Source organism: Ahaetulla prasina, chromosome 8 (genome assembly GCF_028640845.1).
Source record: "Ahaetulla prasina isolate Xishuangbanna chromosome 8, ASM2864084v1, whole genome shotgun sequence".
Lineage (NCBI taxonomy): Eukaryota > Metazoa > Chordata > Lepidosauria > Squamata > Colubridae > Ahaetulla > Ahaetulla prasina.
Window position 1 is genome coordinate 72,681,140 of NC_080546.1, and position 22,632 is coordinate 72,703,771.

Sequence of the window (22,632 nt, forward strand, 5' to 3'; positions counted from 1 at the left end):
CTCTTCTTGATTCGTGCAGTATACAGGTCCTCAATGGAAGTGTTGTAAGTGTTGTACCTCAGAATTCTTGATGAATGTATCTTTTCGTTTATGTACACTGAGAGCATATGCACCAAGACAAATTCCTTGTGTGTCCAATCACACCTGGCCAATAAAAATTCTATTCTATTCTATTCTATTCTATGCTGCAAGATCTGGAAAAAAATAAATAAAAAAAATAAACAACATGAATATATAACGTAGACATAGAATTTACGTGCCATTCCTTTCAATGGCCGCATCAATCGAGTCTTTTCCTAAAGAGTAATTTTGCTCATTTGCTAAACAGACATGCTCGGGAGACATCCGCGATTTCTACCCCTTTTTCCAGCGGAAGAAATGAGCGACGCACAGCTAGATCCTCAGATTTATTTTAATCTAGCAGGGTTTACAGAAGTGATTTCTATACGCCTCCCTCCGATTTAGGAAGAGGAATTAATCCAACGTATTTACTAAACTCGATCCAATAAAGACGCGGGGGGTCCTATTGGAACGGAACGGAGCAGCTGGGTGTCCGTCGATCCAGCCGGGAGGGTTAAAGTGTGGGACTCGCCTGGGTTCAGAAAAACACGTGGATGCCGGTTGCCCGTTAAAGAGTCGCGCCTGCTTTTCGCTTCGTGAATATGGTGAGTTATAGTGGGTGCACGTGGGGGATTCGGTGAAAAACCGACAAGAAGCTTTCCATAATTTATAGCCTTAGATTGTTTAATGTTGGGTGGGTGGGGTATTTTTTTCGAGTTGAGCTGAAAAAAGCGGTCATTTACTGCAGTGGACTCGCCAACAGATACGGATGGCCTTTTAAGTCAGGGGTCTCCAACCTTGGCAACTTTACGACTTGTGGACTTCAACTCCCAGAATTCCTTAGCCAGCGCATGCGCTGGCTAAGGAATTCTGGGAGTTGAAGTCCACAAGTAAAGTTGCCAAGGCTGGAGATCCCTGTTTTAAGAAACCACAAACTTTCTGCCGAAGCTTATTTAGTTTTAAAATGCATTTGAATTGAAACTTATTTGTTTTTCACGTATTTCAAACATTGTGGGTTTTGGGGCGAACAAGATGCAATCTTACCGCTTGGCCATTAATTATTTACTTAATTTGAGAGTAAACATATTAGAGATTGCAGCTTAAATTCTATTTCAGGTCAGCCCGTGCAGTTGTTTCCTTTGTGGAGTGCCATTTCTTTATCCCTTGATATTTAATGATAACATGAGACTACTGTGCAAGCTCATCATCTGTTTATGGGGTATTCTTTCATCAATATGCTGATGACAGTGTGCATATGGTGACATCAGTATGTTAGTGAAAATCTGCATATGGTGATATCATGCAAAGTCATGATTGGTTATATCTGACACAAATATGTAAGTGGTGTCATTTTCTGGATGTACTCTCTGCTGATGTCTATAGCACTCAAATGCTGATCTGTATTGGAAAAGGCAGCTTTATAGAAAGGAGTATACCTGAACTGTCTGGGTGTTTGCAGTAGGGCATGGGGAAAAATAGTATATATGATTATTTAGCCCAGTGTCTTAGCTTCTGAACCATCGCACCACCATAATATTAAACAGTGATATTAAAAAATCTGATTTTTTACGCGTGAAATTTCATCAGCCTAAATTATATATTGGAAATATTGTAAATATTTGATTATTTTATTTTTCCTTCTGTGCATTTTTATCACTTCTTCAAGTATTCTTTTTGAGTTCTATGGTTAGAATGCATTCACCTTTCATTCTTTTTGTAGTTGGTGATTAAAGCTAAAATGCTTCCTAAAGCCACCTCTAAGTTGCCAATGAGAAAGACATACAAAAGCTGTAAAAAACGGATGGTAGTTTTATGGGCTTACAATAAAAGAATACATCAGTTGATTATGGGTATAGAGTCTGATAATAATTTAGGAAAAGTACTGATTTCTATAATTCTTTTTAGAAAGCCTCTTTTATTTTGAAAAGAAGTACAGAAATATATAAATAAGATCCCTATAACAATCTTCTATAGCTAAGTGTTATGAATATATCGTGGATGTTGACTGTTGCTTGAAAGTTAAAATTATTTTTATTATGTTTCAGGTGATGGTAGTTGAAGTAGTTCCATTAAATGCTTTTATTATTTTGAATCATTATTTCAGCCCAAAACTGCCAAAGCAAAAGGAGGGGAACAGGAGAAGAAAGCCATCCATCCTTACAGCAGAAAAGCGGCTCAACTTACAAAAGAAGCACACAAACAGGTTAAAAAGGAAAAGTAAGTTTTAACGTATTTTCTAATGTTGAGTGGTATCTGGGATAATATTCTTGCTTTAGAAATATTGATGGCTCAGCGGTTAAAGATGCTAAGCTTATCAGCTAGAAAGCTGCCTCAGCTGCCGCCCATCAGTTTGAAAGCATTCAAATGCAAGTAGATAAACAGCTACCACTTCGGTAAGAAGGTAAGCCTGTTTCATATGCTTTGGCCACTTGACCATGTCATGCTGGCCACTTGACCATGCAAGTATCTTTGGACAACATTGGCTCCCTTGGTTAACAAATTGAGATGAGCACTGCCCCCTGGAGTGGGAAACAACTGTCAGGGGAAACTTTTACCTTTATTTTACTAATCTGGCAACTTATTTAAAGATGTATTAAAAATGAGATAAACATATAAGCACAAATGATAGCAATGCATTACTGTCCAGTTCTAAGATCTTTCATCATTTGCAGTGATATTGAGCATGATTGATCTTACTACCGTGTTTCCCCCAAAATAAGACCCAGTCAGAGGCATGGGCTGGAAGGCAGACAATCCCGATGGCCTATGCAAGCTGCAGGCAAGCCAAGAGACACAAAGACCAGCCTTCCCCATCTGCCCGTCCTTTCTGTCCCACCAACTCTTGGCTTTTCCGCAGCTCATACAGTGCCTCCAGATCGTCTGCCTTTCCCCCTGCACCTCTGCCTCCATCTGCTTCCTCTGCTGCCATGCAAAGATGAGCGTCTTGCAGCCACCCACCACTCTGGTCCAACTCTTGGCTTTCCCATGGCCTGCATGGTGCATCCAGGTCACATACTTCCAACACCTGTGCCTCTGCCTGCTGCTTTGACAGGTAATCAACTCACCTGCACTGCCTGCACTGTGGCTGCTGCTGGACATCATCAGCTTGCATGTGCTTGCTGCCTCCTGTGCTGGCCACACCCCTATCACTAGAACTTATTTTTGGGGTAGGCCTTATATTAGGCACACACTTAAAAATCAGGCTAGGACTTATTTTCAGGGTAGTCTTATTTTTGGGGAAACAGTAAAAATGATCTATTTCTAAAATTCTTTCATTTTGATCATGTGACATGTCCAAAACTTGCATCGCGTATGTCCCTGGATTGCCTTGAATAACTGCCAAAAACTGATCTTGCTCTGATCAATTAATTGGTGGAAACTAGATCATTGATTTTCAACTGCTACTAAAATTTTAAAACTGTAGTCTGTTAGCAAGGTCACTGATAGAAATGCCGTTCTCCAGCATTCCTGATCAAGATCAGTGACAAGGAGAAGTTAACATGTGTGTTACCCCCCAGCCCAGGAATTTACAACTGAAATAGAATTCTTTATAATATTGATGCAATTTCTGTGCAAATAATCCTTAGTATTAACAGTACAATGCAATACAATATTATAAAACCTTGACTTTGAAACCTACTTTTAGATTATCTTTTTACCGGTGATTTAAACCATTTTGCTGTGGTGGTTTGGAAATAACCAAGGGACACGGTGGCTCTGGTTAAGACACTGAGCTTGTTGATTGAAAAGTCAGCAGTTCAGTGGTTCGAATCCCTAGTGTCACGTAACAGAGTGAGTTCCCGTTACTTGTCCCAGCTTCTGCCAACTTAGCAGTTCGAAAGCACGTAAACAATGCAAGTAGAAAAATAGGGATCACCTTTGGTGGGAAGGTAACAGCGTTCTGTGTGCCTTTGGCGTTTAGTCATGCCGGCCACATGACCACGGAGACGCCTTCGGACAGCGCTGGCTCTTCGGTTTTGAAACTGAGATGAGCACCGCCTCTAGAATTGGGAACGACTAGCACATATGTTCAAGGGGAACTTTTACCTTTACTTTTGGAGATAAAAGTGATAGCCACTATTATATGTTAAAATGTATTAGTATTAAACCTCTGGTTTATGATAGCATGAGATATTAGTGTCCTATAGGTTATATTTGTCAGAGATTTTGGTGCAATATATTTAGAGGCAATATGTAGAAGTTAATCTTAAATAAATGCAGAGTGGGCTCCAGATTTTCTCCTTTTCTTCCAAAGCATTTGCTATGTCACCATGTCCTTTCTGTTCATTTAACATAAAAAAACCCTCAGTGGTATAATAAGAACACACTTCGTTCCTGGTGCTGTTTCATCTCAGTAAGAGATCTTGTAGACATTCAGGAGTTTTTTTCCCACCTTTTCTGAGAATTTCTAATGAGAAGAGGTTTTTAGCAAGTCACTGTATCTTCACACAGCAGATAGGAATGTGTTTTATTTTCATAATAAAATAATCTGGTCAGTATTCCTAAAATGTTCTCATGTTCATTAATCTACTAACTTTCTGATCTTGTCAGTTGTCTAATTCTATATAACTCTTAAATTTTGAGGCACAATTAATAAGTCATTTGCTCATTAGGTATTGGGAGTAATGTCATAGAAATATGCCAGTGTAATACAATTAGCATTATAACTAGATATAATATAATGTTTACCTTATTTATTTATGTTCTCTTTATCTAGGACATATGGAAAATAGATCATGCTTAAGTTATATTTATATAGGAATATAGAGTATTTAAAGGGTTCATAAACTGGAATTCAACAATATTTCAGCAAGTCTCATCTTAATCACTTTATAACATGGTAAAATGTGAGTTAGTTGATTGCTTGGGGTGCTTTTCAGATGTGTTAATATCAGATATTGTAATCTCAGAGCTTTTGTGTGCAATAGGGAATAGCTAATGTTAAACAGATATGTATCTATATATAAATGTGAAAAACACTCAGCCAGAATCAGAAATCTCCAGAACTGTAAAGCCTACAAACTTGAAATTTGGCACATATGTTCCTCTTGGCTTCTAGGTGCTCACTAAGAAAGGATTTTTCGAATTGACCATCAGATCATTAGTATTTCTTATATCAATGATGGCTAACCTTTTTTCCCTCGGGTGCCAAAAGTGTGCTTGCGTGTGCGATATCACGTATGCACATGCCCACACCCATAATATAATGTCCCCCACACACACCCTGGCCCACTGCACATGCGCGCGCAACCCCTGCTTCCCTGCGCAGGCATGGGCGACCCCTCCCCACGCTCCCCACCTCCTGCACATGTGCGCGCGACCACCCCCTCCATACCCCATTTTGGGCCTGGAAGGCCTCCCTAAAGCCTCTGTAGGCTTTTATGGAGCCTCCGGGAGAGTGAAAACAGCCTCCCCTGTCCCTCCGGAGGCCGAAAATGGCCCATTTCCGGACTTCCGGTAAGGCCATTTTTCGACCTCCCAGAACCTCTGCATGAGCCCTGTACCTACCTGGCATCCAAAACGGGCTGCATGGAGACTCCTGGGAGAGGCAGTGCGGCATGGGTATGTGCATGTGTCTCTTGCATGCGCGGCAGAAACCCGAAAAGCAGCTAGTCTGCGGGAGGCATACATGCAGTGGAGTTGATCTAGGGCGACAGCTCATGTGCCCGCAGAAATGGCTCCATGTGCCACCTGTGGCCCGCGTGCCATAGGTTCGCCATCACAGTCTTATATTATTATTAACACATTCTGATGCTAATTAGTTAGACGTTCTACTCCCCCTCCCAACCTGAAAATAACTGGAGAGAATGGGATAGGATAGGGGAGGCTTCTGTGGGGCATGGCTGAGGGAGAGAAGGGGAGAGGAGAGGCCAATCATAACTACTCATTAATTTTCAAGCTGTAAGTGTTGATTTATCAAGCCCGATCACATAGTTTCGTAGCGGAGCACGGGTATTCAGCTAGTTAAAGTATATATTGTAAATATGTCTAAACCACTTGCTTGCCGTTTAGGGATACGAATTCACTTGGTAAATTAAGTATTTTCTTTGCTAAACAGATTCCTTCTCTTTCAGAGCAAAATAGTAAATGAAAGGTAGTTTTTTAAAAAATAATTCTTGTATAGTTTCTTCAATTTACATACTTCGTTCAATTGGCTATACATATTTTAAAAGTTAGATTGTGCTATTGTAACTACTAAATATGTCATGAGATTGCAACAGAATATAAAGTTATTAAATAAATACATTGTAGGTATTTTTTTTCTTCTTGCAGATTGAAAAATGAAAAGGCCTTTCGGCTCAGCATTGTGGGTAAGTGTAATTTATATTTTCAGATTTTATAAAATTAATCTTTGTTGCATATCTTTAAGTATTTACTTGGAAGAAGTTCTAGCCAGTGCTAATATGTTTTTTTAAAAATTTTTATATCAACTATGTACTCGGTTTAACATTAGGTATCCTATGCTACGAGTACTTGGAATTTTGGAATACTGTTTCTTTTATACAGTTCTGATTTCATTAGTGTGCTATAACATTTGGAAGTTTTGCATAATTCATTAACTTTAAACGAGAATTTTAAATAGTTTTTAACTTTAACTTAAGTATTAGCTTTTCATCTTTAAATATAAAGCATATATCTTTGAAATTGCATGTGAAAAACTAAAGAAATTTTAACAAACATCAATGTAATCACTTTTGGAAACTGCTTTTTAACTGCTTTCTAGTCATTAGGGACCAATGCAATTACACATCTTACAGCAATATACAATCCTTAGCAAAGGAAGTTTTAAATATAAATTTAAGACATATGCAGCAAAAGGGGATTAAAACATCAATTTTGGAAAATTACAAATGGATTGAAGGTCCAGATGAACTTGAAATAGGATTTTCAAAATTAATTAAAGAATCCTTTCCACGGGGAAGTACTGTTGGTTTGAATTCTTAAAAAAAGAAACATGAAAGGATGTGACTTTGAAAGCTAAACACTAAAGGGAACCAGAAAGAACTAAATATTACATTAAATGAGAAGAACACATTTGATTTATTAATAAAAGACTATAAAAAAGTACTTTAACATTGGATGTGACGAAGGGTATTTTAAAACAATGGTCTCATAAGTGTCTGGCATTATAGATAGACTGTTTTTAAAAGAAGTTATGGAAGAGGAACAAGTTTTATTGGACAAGACAGATTGATTTAAAAGTGGATTTAAAAATGACAGGCTAAAAGAATCATGTGGAAAAAGTTGTTGCACTGGATATACAAATGAAACTGGCTGATACCTTAATAATTTAAAGGAGATAGATAAACAACAAACCAGAAGAGTGACCTGGATAACTTTTCCACATTTGATCTAAAAAAAAAAGCCTTGTTAAAGTTGAACATGTGGACTAGTATGAGCTAAACATTTCAGCAGGATTCTGTTTTGCAAATCTGCCCAGTGTTTAGGCAATTGTAGCAACATTTTTGTTGTCACTCAGTATTCAGTTAATTCTCTACTGATGGTGAAGAAATTGAAGCTGAAGCACTGAAATAAAGCAAGCCTTCAAATCAATCATAAAATAATTACAGACAAGAAATGTGAGGGTTTTATAATGACCATCATAATCCCAGGCCTGAAATTAAAACTTGATCTCAATGCATTCAGCTACAAGAGTTCTGAAAAGAAGAATGAGGGGGGGAAAATCCTAAAATAATAAGAGGAATATTCTTTACTGGTCCTGGCAAATGCTTTGAAGCTGTTTTGGGGCAAAATCCTGATTGAACTCCTGTCAAAACTTTTGTATCTTCTATATTTACTCTTATTTTGAATTTGTAAACAAATGGCATCTAAATTTTAAATTCAGAATTCTACAAATTCATATTTGCAGAAAGATGTGTTTAATTTTGTATCATGTAGAAGTTTTGCTTTACTTAGAAATTCATTGGAAAACATTGAACTAGGAGATTGCAAAAGTTTTACATATAACTGTGGTATATACTGTTTGCATGCACTCCTATTGTCCCATTTCTTTTGGGTTGTCTTTAATCCTAAAAAAGTATATGCCAAGCATTTGAATTACCTGACTATCCCTGAATACAATTGTGTTTTTTTCTAGAATTAAATTCATTTCTTTACTCTCAGCCCATTCTATAAATTGATGCTTAAATTGCATAGAAAATATGGTTCATATGCTCTTTCCTGGTAATTGTTGTAGGGATGTGAGATCTAGATTAGTCCTTAATAAAATATCCTGGAAAAACGAATAAATGATATATGACCTTTTGTTTGGCAGTAATATCAAAGGCCAAATTGAAACAGTTTTTAGACAATATAACCATGATCATATGAAAGGAAATTTCCAATGGTAGTAGACTTCGTTATTTTATGGGATTAATAATTTAGTGTTGTTTTACCTTTTTATTAACATTAGAAGCAAGCAAACATGAAAATAATAACTTCAAAGATGGAAGAGGAAATTATTAAACATTTTTGGTTTTCTTTACATTTTTATCAATTTTACAAATATCTTACTGTTTTGATATGTTCATTGTACATGTAGAAATATATAACTGTATAATCTCCCATGTGAATTTGTGCCTACATTAAACATTAATGTAATGTGCCTACATTAAACAAAAAATCATAGATTTTTTCATACATATATATGAAAAATATATGTGGTATTTTTTTCATAGTTTAAATGTTTTTTTTTCTTTTTATATTTGTGATCAGAAGCTAAAAATAGATTTTTAATGCATTGGACTCATTAATGAATTGGAATAATTAACATTCCTGTCATATTTTTAAAAAATATTGAATATCACAATGAACTAAACTTTTCCTTTGATCCTTTTTTTCCTTTTTTTCACTGTTTTTTTTTTGGTTTTTTTTTTGTTAGGTGAAAAATTGCTTTGGTTTCAATGTCACCTTGATCCTGACAAAATGGAATACACAAAAAAAGAAGCTTCTGAATTAGTAGAAAAGTAAGTTTACAGCAAGTGATCTAAGTCTTCTGTGTTTGGAACAAGAATGTTGAGTTGATGTTCATTATTTTACCTGCTTGGTATGATTTTCAAAATCAAAACAATACCCTGTTCTGTGTGGTGCATTATGAACTTCTGTTAGTATCTGCCATCTTTAGTATTTATCCATGCAGTGTAATTTTAACATTTCATATATGTCAATTATCATATTATTAGAAACGGTTAAATTAACGATTCTAAACTAATTGTTTTTCTGGAATAATATACACCTGTTGTATACTATTTGTAGGCAATTATTGAGGACACTTTTAGTCTCAAATGTTTCTGGATTTAATAAATTAACAAACTTGTTTATTTTAAATATGAACTGAAATTAAAAAGCAACTTTAGTTTGAAACGTGCACAAAGTAATTTGAGAGAATATATACATTCTGCTTTTTAAAAATCTTTTCCTGGCTAAAGAAAGCTATGCTATTCTTTTGTTGTCGGATTGCTTTTTAAAATCTGGAGGGTTGATGACATTAAGATAAAGAAGAACCTTGCCTCTTATATTTAGTTTAACATCAGTGTTTTTGTATATATTCTTTATTCTTTAATATTCAAGATGATTTGTTTCTAAATCGTTGAAAAGTATTACTTTTTCAAAAAATGTTCCTAAAATGACAGTTTATTGTGTTTTAGTTATTTGCAGAGATTTCGTGATGAGTTGGAGCAGATTGAACTGCAGAACAGCATTAAAGGAAGACAGTCCAGACAACACAGTTCCAGGGAAACCGTAATCAGGCAGACCATGGAACGTGAAAGACAGCAGTATGAAGGCTATGGCATAGGTAGGCTCTGCTAAAAAGTAATCTGTTATTAAAATGTTCCCCAAATATAAGAACTCTGCATAAAAGAACAGTGTAACACATGTGTTATACTTCTGAAGTAAATAAAAGTGAATTGTTTTTTCATATATTATTCATACTTTATTCTCGCTATGCTGTTGGACTTTACTTGAGCTTGACATTCAGGTACCAGCTTCTCAAATCACTTATTTTACTGAAGAAAGGTGCAGGGTGGGTAATCTGTGTAAGCCCTTCCAAATTGTGGTAGTTAATTTGATGCCATACGGAAGACTTTTTAATAATAGATGGTCAGTGTAGCCTTATTTCTGATGAATTAATACAAGTTTAGATAGGTTTGCTGGAAAAATTCATGTCCATAAAGAGCATTTGAAATGTTCCTCAATCTTGACATGGAAACAATTTAAAATTAACAGTAGATATGCTATATGTATTGCATGTATCTCTCTATAGCCTGTTCATGTATCTTTTATATACGTATAATTTAACAGACATTGTATTCAAATTACCCAGGTCCAGTTCACTTTTTTTTTTTACTGTGAAATACTTAAACAGAAATAATCATTTGCATATCTCTTGGTTAACTTGGTTCTAATTTGAGAAAAATGATTTATACTGCTAGGCAATGTTATTAGAGATGGTAGTGTAAGATGAAAATTTATATTGACTAATCTTTAAAATACATAGTATTTCTATTGTCTTTTATTGAAAAGAAATGACTAGTGGTGTGATTTTCCTTTCTTTCCCAGTATTCACCATTCATTAGTTTTTCTTACCAGTTAATTATGTTTTGTCTGGAAAAAAAAAGACAATGACTTTTAAAAACTTTAATTATGGCTTTTTTGCAGTCTTGATTTTGAAATATTAGAGATCGAGATTAGAATTCGAAAGCTGTAATTTATGGAACCATGGACAAATTTTTGAATATAACTGAATTACCCTGCTTTGCCAGGATTAAATTTTTAGTCCAAACCCATTTCTTTTAGAAGTAACTTGAAGCTTGATAGGCAGATATGTGCAAACTTGGTTTGTGGGATGTAATTTAGTTTTGTAATCCAACCACAGGTTTCATCAAATAGAACATGGTGTGATGCCTGGAATTAACACTTCTGAAACCAGAAATTTAATAATGGAGGAGAGCAACACTTAGGAAAAAACTTATCGTAAACTTTCTTTATTTTAACAAGCTAGGGTAATAAAATGTTGTTGCTATTGTTAAAATTTGGAGAGATCTTTTCCTTGTTGACTTGTCACCAGGTTTTCTAACAGTATATCAAGATGTGTCTCTTGCACTTTTAAAAAATTAAATATTTTATTTTAATAAGTTTTACATAAAGAATAGAACAAACAAAAAAGAAATAAATATATGAAAAAACCAGCCAAACAAAACCAAACAAGCAAGCAAACTTAACAGAAATGAGGAAACTGTTTATATCTGTAAAACATTGATCAAATATCAAATAGATTTTTAAATGAGTCGCTAACATTAGAAAATATACCACCGAAAAATATATTGAGTCAGCTTTTTGACTAATAAATAAGATTGCTTTTTCAAAAACAGTGAATCACACTTCTCGTGAATCCAGTTTAATATCAAGAATACAGGTAGTCCTTGACTTATAACCACAACTGGGACCAACCAGAATTTCCACTGCTAAGAAAGTTGACTGCTAAGTGAGTCATGTTTGATTTCACAACCTTTTTTGCCCACTGTTGTTAGGCGAATTGCTGCAGTTGGTATGCTGCAATCATGCAGCTGTTAATCAAATCAAATGTGGCTTCCTCCATTGACTTTGTTTGTTGGAATCTAGAAAATGGCATTCATATGACCCCCCCCCAAGGTGCTGTAATTATCAGAAATACGTGTCAGCTGCTAATCATCCAAGGACTGATCATAATTTACCTTTTTTAGGGCCATTGTAATTTCAAACGGTCGCTAAATAAATGGTTATAAACTGAGGCTACCTGTAGTACTATTTTTTCAAATCCTCAGAATAATTAGCATTGATGGATACAACCATAACTGATCAGTAAAATGCCAAAGTTTGGGGATATAATTTAACATACTAATATCTTTAACGCAAAAAAATGTTTCATATGAATCTACACGTTGAAATATTATTCCAAAAATATTTCAAAGATTCGGAAGACCAAATCATATGGGTAAATGCTGATCAGATTTTTTTTTATATTGCTAACAAAGTAAATCTAATAACCATCCTTTTGAATGTATTCTTTGGGGTATCCTGTAAATTTGAAATAAGATATTTTGATGAATCAGTTTTAATTTCTAAAGTGAAGAAAATAAACAGATGATTTAGTCTCTTTCAACTACAATAACAAAATCAGTCACTAATACTTTAATTTCCTTTCTTTTAATCTATTGGTTAATCTAGATTCAATTTCTTTCCACAGAAATCCCTGACATTGTAAACTGTAAACATCTTCGATATTTCAGGTGAGGTATTGTCTAAGTACCCCCCAAATGGGACAGGTAGGGATACATGACTCCAGCATAATTTCTGTTAATTTTTAAAAGAGAACACAATCTTTTAGTCTGAAGTAATCTAGTACGAACAGTCTTGTTTATTTTCCAACAATGACATGCATCATATCAGTTTCAAATACTAAAACATTTTGAACATCATATTGTATTGTGATTCCTTGTTATAGAGAATATTACTTTATAAAATGGGAATTTATCATTTGAGTGTAAAAATTAATATATTCAATTGATGTATTATAACTCAGAAATAAACTGATAATGAAAATTGAGGGTTTATATATTTGTATCTCTTTGCCTTTTTCTCTATTTTTAGTTTTATTAGTATTAGACTTTTATAAAAATTAAAATGTTATTAATGTTATTTTAATTGCTTGATGCAATGCCTGAAGAAATCCTATTTAGTTGGGAATCCACCTAGGGTTAGAGTTGTTGGAAGAAATGTCCATCTGGGTTCAGTTCCAAGTGGGGAAAAAGACACTGAAAACATGGAGGCTGCTTGGAAAGATGGTTTAATGGTGGACAGGATCACATGGTTTGAGTTCCTGAACAGAAAAGTGGGGCGAGATACTGAGTGTGCCCTGACTTTATGCTTTCTCTGAGCTTTGAACTTCCTGGATCGCAGGAAGGGTATCCTGATTGGTTGTCAGACTCCCAGGGGGTGGGGGCCTTAGCTAGCCTTGCTGGCTGATGTAATCTTCCCAGGTGCCATGTGGTGAGTTTCTGTTGCTAGATGAGTCCTATTGTGTTGCAGAAGATGGTCCATTGACAAAGGTGGGGAGAATGAGTTTCTGCCTCTGGCCCATTGACAAAGGTGGAGGGAGGGAGGAAGCTGCAGGGAGCTGCTTTGTCCTTAAAACTTGTTTCTCCATTTCTCATCCAAGGAAATATAATATTCTGCCCTTTTTAATATTTTCTAAAATATTTCATTCTTCTATGAGAGGGGTGGGTACTAACTTCCTACAGAGTTAAGCTTGAAATCAGTGAGACAAACAAACATCATGAATAGATTCAGAGAGGCTGTTTATGGAAAGGCTTCTTACGTTCCCCTTTTTGCTTTATTTTATTTTCTAGGAAAAATTAATAGGAAACCCTACTTTGGAAATAAATACCTACTTGAAGTTTTAAGTTTCTTTGAAATCTGTAAAAAAAACAAAAACAAGCCAAGTTCATGGTTAAATTTGGAGAGTCTGTTAACAGATAGTGGACTTTTTACATTCCTATTCTGCCTTATTTCAATTCCTAGGCAAAATGCATGATAAATTCTACTGGGATGGAAATCAGCCTGTGGTTAGAGTTAGACTTTCTTGAAATCAATGTGAAAAACCAACTACACGGATTTTGAAGCTGGAGTTTTTCTTACATTTCCACTCTGCATCTGATTACATGTGGAGGGAAGGAAGTAACTTAGAGTACATCAGTGGTTCTTACCTAGCCCTTAGTGCAGGCTGAGGGACTCTGGGAGTTGAAGTCCACAAGTCTTAAAGGAACCAAGGTTGGAGACCCCTGCCTTAATGCATAGTCTCAAGAGTTTTCCAAGGTTGGGTCATCCCCATATTAGACATCAGCTGCAGAAACTGATGAGCTTTGAGAAAGCAGTGCACATTAATTTCTGTCCCAATTAACAAAATCCAGGAAGAAATTAATTGAAAAACAGAGATGGAAGGTTGTATTAGCAAAAAATACTTTTTGAAATACTTTTTTCAGTCTACAATAGATAGGGTCAGTTTATAAAGTAGGTGAGCATTTTACATATAAATTGGACCCAGAATATTTTTGTTTTTCTTAATTTTGTATGGGAGTTACGGGTATATTTATTTAAGTATTATAAGCCTGTTTTAGAGTATACATAGTAGTTTTCCTGTATTTCCTGCATCATAGGAATTTCAGTAAAGTCTTTTGAAAACATCTCTTCAATCAGGTGGGTTTCTTCCAGGGTTATTTTACAAAGACCTTTCCGATCAAAGTATTTTTTTTAAAAAAAATAGGAGCAATGATTGATCGCCAACATAAATAGTATAGTTTTCATCACCTAATGCTTGCCATTTTTCTCCCATTTCTGCCAGAGACTGGGATGGTGACCTGAAGAAGCTACCGAATATTAAAATGAGAAAGTTATCCAGTAAAGATCTCTGTAGCAGTAGAATGGAGAAGGCAAGCGTTGAAACTGGAAATGAATTGCCTGCAGCACAGGATGTGGACTAAAGAGAAATTGCTGGGATATCTGAAACAGATTGACAAACAAGTGTTTTTAATTGTCTGTGGCAGCAAGAAGCAAGAAACCTTCCTTTCAATCAACTATGAGTTCTGAGCAGTTCTGATCACGATTATACTGTCATTTATAATATTGCATTGTCTTTTTTAAAAAAAAAACCATAGTGCAATGCGTGTAAGGTTCATAAAAATACTTGATATTACATTCAGAACCAAATTCTGATTAGTCTGAATTAATCATTCTAATTAGTTATAAAAGCAACAAAACAACAACAGTTTTAAAGCACATGAAGAAAAAGTCCGATTTTTATCTTGCACCTCACCTACTACCTTTCCCCAGTTGTTATTATTCAAGAGAAAGTACTGATCTGATTGTCATTACAATAGGAGCAAAGTATTTTTAGGGCTGAACTTAAATGCATATTTCCAAACCCCAAGAGTGGCAACATTTTTGAATAGTGCATTCTGGCATCCTTCCTTCCTGAAGCTGCAGATTGGAAGCATAACGCATACTATCACTTGAGAGGCTGGGATTAAGAAATGTGGTCTAATTTTGGAGCAGATACTATTAAGGATTCTATATAAAGCTTAAGATTCCTTTTTTCCCCCTTGAACTCCTCCAAACAGTAAAAATGCATAATGGGAGGAACTGTTTCACCATTCTCTTAACACACCATATTTAGCTCTTTTCTTTTTTTCAAAAAGCTTTCCAACTAAGCATATATAGATAAATAATTGTGTGCCCCAGTATCTAATTTATTTGCAATATTGTGCTGAATTGGAAAGAATAAAATATAGGCTATAAAATAAGATTGGAAAGAGTAAAATATGGGCTTAAAACAATACTGAACAATGCATACTAACCAGTATATTTAAGTTGCCTTCTTTCTTGGATTTGACCCTTGGATTCTTTAGTTGTAATATTCTATGTGGTAACTTGTAATGTTTTCCCAAAGGTGCTTTTTCAGGAGGCAATTGGACTTTTTTCTTTGAAGAAGTTTCGCTTCTCATCCAAGAAGTTTCTTTAGCTCTGACAGGATAGTGGGGAATGGAAAGCTGAAGAAGCTTCTTGGATGAGAAGCGAAACACCCACCCCCCCCCAAAAAAAGTTCAGTTGTTCCTGAAAAAGCATGTTTGGGACAACCACGACCTGGATGATTGAGAATCTCTACAGACTTGTAATATTTTCATGACTCAAATTACTAATTTTTGAACAAGCAAATAATTTGCTTCACCAGTTTGGCTTCAGAGAATCTACTAGTGGGCTTTCTATGTCGGTGTTGATCTCTTTTTAAAACAAAGTTCCTTAACACTGATTTATTAAATCAGATTTTGAAGCACATATTCAGGCTACTGAACTGACATTAAACTACATTCCTGAAGAATGGGGAAAGAGAATGCAATCCTGATTTTTCCTTCTTCTTGAGTTAAACTGTTGCTCAGGAAAAGAACTGGACTACATTTGGTTTTAACCAGGCTGTTTCTCGCTTAATCAAATGTAATCTGAAGCACTTAGACTAAGCTTTCATTTAAAATGCACATGGCATTTGATAAGGCAACAATATCCTCAAGTTTGAAACTTCAGACTCTAGCTCTGAAATTCTTCCGACTGGAAATACAAAATACGTAATATAAATACATAATTGAAACATGATTAGTTTCTATTAAAAAAATAAATAATTTATAGCCACTTAAGAGTCATCTGTTTATTACAAATACAAATTTGTTCCACAACAATTAGGTTTTTTTTTTCTCACCCCAAGAACCTTTTAAATACACAAATCACCCACAAAAGCTCTTGCCAAAGAGAACTGGGTAAAACAAGTAACAAACTTGCAAGTCCAATGATTATATATAATAAAATATTTGCATCATAGATTGCAGTGCAGTTTTCAGAAATTGAGAGATAATTTTCAGATAAATGGGGATCTGTGCAACAATACAATACTGATCTTTGCTATTGATTGCTTTCCACTGTAGCAATTATAATATACTAATAGTATTTTAGATTTATAGCCAGGAGGATAATTTGAAATCGAATGCTGCCTAAGAATAAAACAAACAAAAAAACAAAAAATACTGGAATTTAAAATTTTGCTTTTTTTCCTTAAAGGACAATAATATTCCATATTTTTTCTGGTATCTGTAATACACTTTTTCTTTAACTGGTACTCAAGAAAGACAGCATAAAATGTGGCATATTGCAAATTGTGGTACAAATATTATTTTTAAAAACAAATGAAAGCTGTTCCTTCATACCTATTTCCCTCTGAATCAGGTTTTAAAAATAGCGTAATTCCCTAAATTCAATGGAATTAAGCCAAAACAATTCTTGGTTTAAAACTGTTGCTGGCATAATGGTAAATTGTTTCTAAATCTTGGTATGGGAATCATGTAGACCTTTTCTCCCAATGCATCATGCTATATAAACATGCCAACATTTCTATGAATCTACCGTAGTATTTTACTGGCACTGAATATATGAATAACCAGTCATTTATTTTTTGTTACATGCACGATAATCCTTTTACACAATGTTGCTCTGTATGGGCTCCATTGTACGGTCTGGGCAAAATATGCAGTCGGGCAAATAACTGCCTGGCCTGACGTTAACATTAGTAGAATGATAAGAAATTCACATTGCAGTATTATTCTGAAAGTGCATTTTGTTGTGTATAAATTCAGTTTTCAGCTTTTAATGCCATAGTGATCTTCTATGCAAAGGATAGTAACATCATAAATATTTATAGTTGGAGAAGAAGCACTCCAAATTATAAATATAACCCAAACTACATCCTGATCTTCTATATGTCGCTTAGAAAAAAAATGCAAACCATTAAGTTTGAATTTAATTTCAGCTTGTGACCTGACTTCTTTTCCATCTGTCCCATTATCTGAAATAAATTATGGGATCGTCTAAACACCACAAAATACTATAACGGCATTTTTCCCTTTTATCTGAAATACTTAGTTTACAGTTCAGTTATCCAGTTTTCATTTCAGAAAGCTTTCCAGCATTATAATTCTTGTCATATCTATCATATTGTGTAATATTAACTTTATGGTTAATATGTTTTCAACCAAGCTAGATTTCTGATAATGGTAACAACTCTGATTTACTGATATCAAGTGAGAAAATACCCATTTATCTTAATGAAGTTAACTGTGTTTGCAATTTCTCAACGGAACAAACAAATATAAGCATGTCAGGACAGTTTACTCTTTTTTAAAATTTGCAGCATGAATTAGAATTCTTTTAGAAATAACTAATTGCAGTTTTTCATCATAAGCTCCCCTTATTACTGTTTTCTTGTATTAACTCACATTACTTGGGCACAACTCACAATACAATCAAACAAGCATAACAGTGATAGAAATAAGATACTTATTTTTCTGTAAATATCTTACTTTCTTTAAGCCTCCTGGGTAAATACTTCTGAAATGGGATACCAAATTATTCTTTGGATCCCTCCAGGCTGCATTCTTACATTGATGTGAATTTAAGCATCTTATTTAATCATATCTCATTTTATATTAATATATTAAAATAATAGTATCAAATGAACTACTGAATCCTTAACTGTTAAATTCTTTCTTATATAGAAGTTACTGCATATACATTGTCAATTAAGTTCACATTGAAGAAATATTGTCATAATGTGAATGCTGTCCACACTGACTTTTTCAAGGCTATCTTTAAAACAAAGCATAGGGCTGTAATTTTTGGGTGGTTTTTGTGTTTTTTTTGCATATTTCTCACCCTAATAAATAGATACTGGAAATTGTAAAGTCTTTTGTTAACAAGAGTACTTTGGTGTCTTAATACTCCCGATTTAATGAATTTTTCCTTTGGAACCATAATCTTACAGTGACCAGGAAGTTTTTAATATTCTACTATATAAGAATAATTACAAACTAAGCTGCTGCTCCAGATGAATGTAACAATATGTCAGGGAATTTGCTGTTAATTATTTCTGTGTCTATGGTTGACCAAGAAAAATATTTCTAATATTCTAGTTTACAAATACTCAAAATCCATTATTACTTAATAAGTCTGGTTGTTTTTACAGAAATGTTATAGGGTAAATCACCTTAGCATTAAATATCACATTATCAGATAATTTGTGCTTCAATGCATACCTTTATAAGAACCTTAAAAATTTGTTTGCTCTCCCCCCCCCCCAAGTTTACAATAATTAGCAAAAAGACCATAGTAGCAAATACACATAAAGTTTTTTTTTCTTGTAAACAGAACATAAGTAGAAGTTCTGCAAATGCAGTTCTTTTAAGCCATCAATAGTAGTGTTGGCATGTCCTTTGCCTCTTGGAAGTTTTTGCTTTTCTATCTTCTTCCACTTTTAACTGTACTTAGCAAGAAAGGTGAAAAAACATTTCTCAGTTACATTTCAGAGGTAATGTGCAGTTTCTTATTGATTTTCCTTGCTATTTTTCTATGTTGGTTCTTTTTTTCAAATATAATCTGTGGATTTGATTTTTTTTCTTCTTCTTGTAGCTAAGAGAAACATTTCACTTTGTTTCCCAAAGAAATGCTACTTCCATCAAACTGGCATGACATCAGGAACATCTTCTGTTTGCTGACAGTTTGTATCTGTCTGTGATACCGGAACCACAACGGTATCTTTAATTTCAGTGTTCTGAATAGTGGAAGAATTTTTCTCTTCCAGCTTTTTGGCAGTATCTGGACAGTTCTGAACAAATATCACACGGTTATAAGCCTTCAGCCTTCGCCATAACTGAATGTAGACTTTACATTGCACGTACATGAAGACAAGGCCTCCAGTGAATCCAATGGCTACCACAACCAATTTTGTCCAAAATGGCCATTCTAGGACTCCTTTCCATAAGACAAACAGAGAGAGAGAGAGAGAGATTAATGTTAAATTGATCAGGACTATTTCTATTGCTTTCTCTAGTATTTACTATCAAGTAAATTTGCTGAGTGGTTTAGAAGCACACTTTCTACTCTTTTCATATAAAGACAAAAGTTATATTTTACAGGTAGTCCTCACTTAATGACATCATTCAAGACACAAATTTTCACTGCTAGGTGACGTGGTAGGTGAAAATTCTTGTGTCTGCATCTTTTAAAAATGGCAGTTCTGGTAATCTCAGCTGCGATTGTTAGGCAAAGACCTTGTGCTTCTCTTTACACTTATCTCCACTTCAGGTTCCCCTCACTCCCCAACTCCATTTTCATTTGCAGTGGGTTGAAGGAGCCCGTTGCAGCTGAAAACTGAGCTTGGGAGGGCCCCGGCTGGCATTTTCATTGGCAGAGGATTGCAGGAGACAGTGGCAGCCAAAATGGAGCTTGGGAGTGTCACAGGTGGCCCTCCCGAGCTCCATTTTCATTGGCAGAGGATGCAGGATGCTGTCGCAGCCAAAAATGGAGCTCGGGAGCCCGTTTTTGCGGGCAGAGTGCTCAGGCCACCACAGATGCCCTTGATACCGAGTTTGACACCCCTGCTTTACCCCTGCCATCCCACACTATCTGACTTTCACCCCAGTTAACTTTCATCATCTTCCTCCCATTTCTAGATATGCCCAGCTAAGGCAGCAGCAGCTTTTCAAGGTTGCATGAGGTCTCCACGATGCTAAGCTAGACCTCACAATCGGCCAACAGCTTCTTGACATACACACCTCGTCACCAGTGGAAAGATGATTAATGCAGCTGGCGGTGGCAGAGGTAGGCAGCAGAATGCAGGGAAGACAAAATAACAGATGTGGATAAGAGAGGTAGATGAGGGGAACTGAAGCGTACCTTGCTATCGTAAATGCAGGCAGACTGCTAAATGCCCAAATTTTGTTCATGTGACCATGGGGGGTACTGCAATGCCCATGGGGGTAACTTTGAGGACCTATTCAGCACAGTCATAACTTCTGTCACCATAATGAATGGTGATTATGTGAGGACTATGGTGTATTATGTATTTAGCAACCATTTGTAAAATTAAGTTTCTACAGTACATTTTGTTTAATCATGGAAAAGCTTTGCTGTTGAAGTAGAAGAGATTGAAAGACTTAATACAGGGGTGAAATTCACTTACTTTCCCTACTGGTTTGCAAATTTTAAGCACAGGCTTAAAATTGTCGCAAAAAAGCAACGTCATTATGTCTGCGTGAGTAAGCGAAGCCTCCCGCAGCCACCGCTACTGGTTTGCCCGAGCCGGGTAGAACAGCTGAATTTCACCCTGACTTAATATAAAGAAAGAAAATATGTATCCTCACTATGTATATGCTGACTATATTTCTGTAGGTTCACACCATGTTGCTCCTTGTGGGTGAGCTAAGGGTAACTGTATGTTGCTTTGCAAAATAATCTCTGAGTCAGTGATCCTAGTTTCCATACTTGGGGCAAAGCTGGGCTTTGATTGTTCCTGTGGATAAATTATAATGAAACTATTTCTTAATGGCAAGAAGTTGTTCTTGCCATTAAGAAATACTCCATACTACGACCAACTTCTTCCCAAGATAACTGCACATTTCTAGACTATGAAATCTAGAAATTGATCTACATTTGATCTACATTAATACTGGAATCTCTCCACAGGATTTTTGAACTTTTTGAATTTGTAAAATATTTGGAGTTTAATTCTTTTGAATTTTTATTTTAACTTCGGATTGAAATATCCAGAAAATATCTTTCTTGTTTCCTTCTGCTTCGGTGTTGGATTTTTTTTTTTCCTTTTTGATGCACTTTTTGATACACTTTTTAAATGTCTTGATTGTTATGTGTTTTCTTTCATTTTGCCTTTTTTATTTTTTTGGAGTTTTATATTTTAACTCTCTTTTGAATAAAACAAAAAACAGAATGAAAAAGAAATTCTATACTGCATAGATGCAACTAAAAGTGTTAATCAACTTTATGCTTTCCAGATGGAGGAAATCAGTCTCTGTGGACCTGTCAGGGAACAGCCATTGCATATGTAAAATTATAACTTGGAATATAAGAGGCATAAATAGTAAAGAAAATGAATTAAAAAATGAAAAGGGGGAACAGACGTTTCACAGAGACCAAATATATGCAAGGGAAAATGATGGCTAATGTGTTACGGATAAAAGGCGGAAAATAACCAGGTGGTTGTTTCAGGCTTATTAAAAGAGCAATCAGTGGCTATCAAGCTCCAATTAATGGTATGTAACATACTATTTTTGTTAGGTGACATAACACGAGAATATAAAGAGAATATAAAGGCTCAGGAATGAATAAGAATTGAATTTGTTTCGTGAAAAACCTGCTTAGAAAAATGTCTTCTTCATTTTGAATACATGGTTTAAGTGAATATCTATCATCCATCTATTCCATCCATCCATCCATCCATCCATCCATCCATCCATCCATCCATCCATCCATCTATCTATCTATCTATCTATCTATCTATCTATCTATCTATCTATCTATCATCTGCCTGTCCATCCAATATAAACCTAAAAGCATCATCAAATTGATTGCTTCTGATGAAATAATGAGATAACTGGTGAAGAATATGAGACAAAGAACTTCTGAGAATATAACAATGATAAGCCTGCAGAAATGGACTGTTACTGTATAACTGTTCAAGTGTGGTCTACTTATGGAGTGTCTGTAAGATTTGCTTAGTGCCTGTGACAACTGCCTATGCACTTGTCAAAAGGACTTGAATGAATGTACAATTTCTTAAGTGTACCTGGTAGGGAGTTTGGCAGAATTCTGTCTGAAATAATACAAGAGGCAAGGAGGAACATCATTCAGGAAGTAAAGTGCAGCTTTATTTTAGGCTGCTCATGTGCAGATTTTTGCTTTTTAGCAGTCAGTGAAAAATGTCTCAATGTGAGAAAACATTTATGATTGGTTAGGTTAAATAATACAATTATTTAAGCCTACTAAACCTAACCAAGCATTTACATGGATATAGAATGGGAGGTCAATTGCTGAATATAGAACTGTTATATGATAGAAGCAAAGCATACTTGAGAATAAATCGGGTGAAATGCTCCCGGTTCGGACCAGAACGCCCCATCCGGTAGTGATGGTGGCGGGTGGTTT

General features: G+C 35.2%; 2 protein-coding genes across 2 annotated transcripts in view; one reads left to right on the forward strand and one right to left on the reverse strand.

Annotated features, from left to right (window-relative positions):
* The first annotated feature begins 391 nt into the window (after positions 1 to 391).
* On the forward strand, positions 392 to 14,791 carry TMA16 (translation machinery associated 16 homolog). Its single transcript, XM_058192345.1, has 7 exons — positions 392 to 665; positions 2,165 to 2,277; positions 6,334 to 6,371; positions 8,942 to 9,026; positions 9,708 to 9,856; positions 12,287 to 12,329; positions 14,441 to 14,791. Exons 1-7 carry the CDS (start codon positions 663 to 665, stop codon positions 14,577 to 14,579), a joined length of 570 nt encoding a protein of 189 aa, XP_058048328.1. The 5' UTR covers positions 392 to 662; the 3' UTR covers positions 14,580 to 14,791.
* Positions 14,792 to 16,279: 1,488 nt separating this feature from the next.
* The window catches only part of MARCHF1 (membrane associated ring-CH-type finger 1), a 160,207-nt gene continuing 153,854 nt past the window's right edge, over positions 16,280 to 22,632 (reverse strand). The window contains exon 7 of the mRNA XM_058192344.1: positions 16,280 to 19,443. Within this exon, the coding sequence (XP_058048327.1) occupies positions 19,148 to 19,443 (296 nt within the window). The 3' untranslated portion in view covers positions 16,280 to 19,147. The remainder of the gene's footprint in view (positions 19,444 to 22,632) is intronic.

What these genes read in the sequence shown, in the direction of transcription:
- TMA16 (XM_058192345.1), top strand. An exon ending in GTATGAAGGCTATGGCATAG is followed by an intron (nt 9,857 to 12,286) that starts GTAGGCTCTGCT and finishes TTCTTTCCACAG; the next exon opens with AAATCCCTGACATTGTAAAC. An exon ending in AAACATCTTCGATATTTCAG is followed by an intron (nt 12,330 to 14,440) that starts GTGAGGTATTGT and finishes CATTTCTGCCAG; the next exon opens with AGACTGGGATGGTGACCTGA.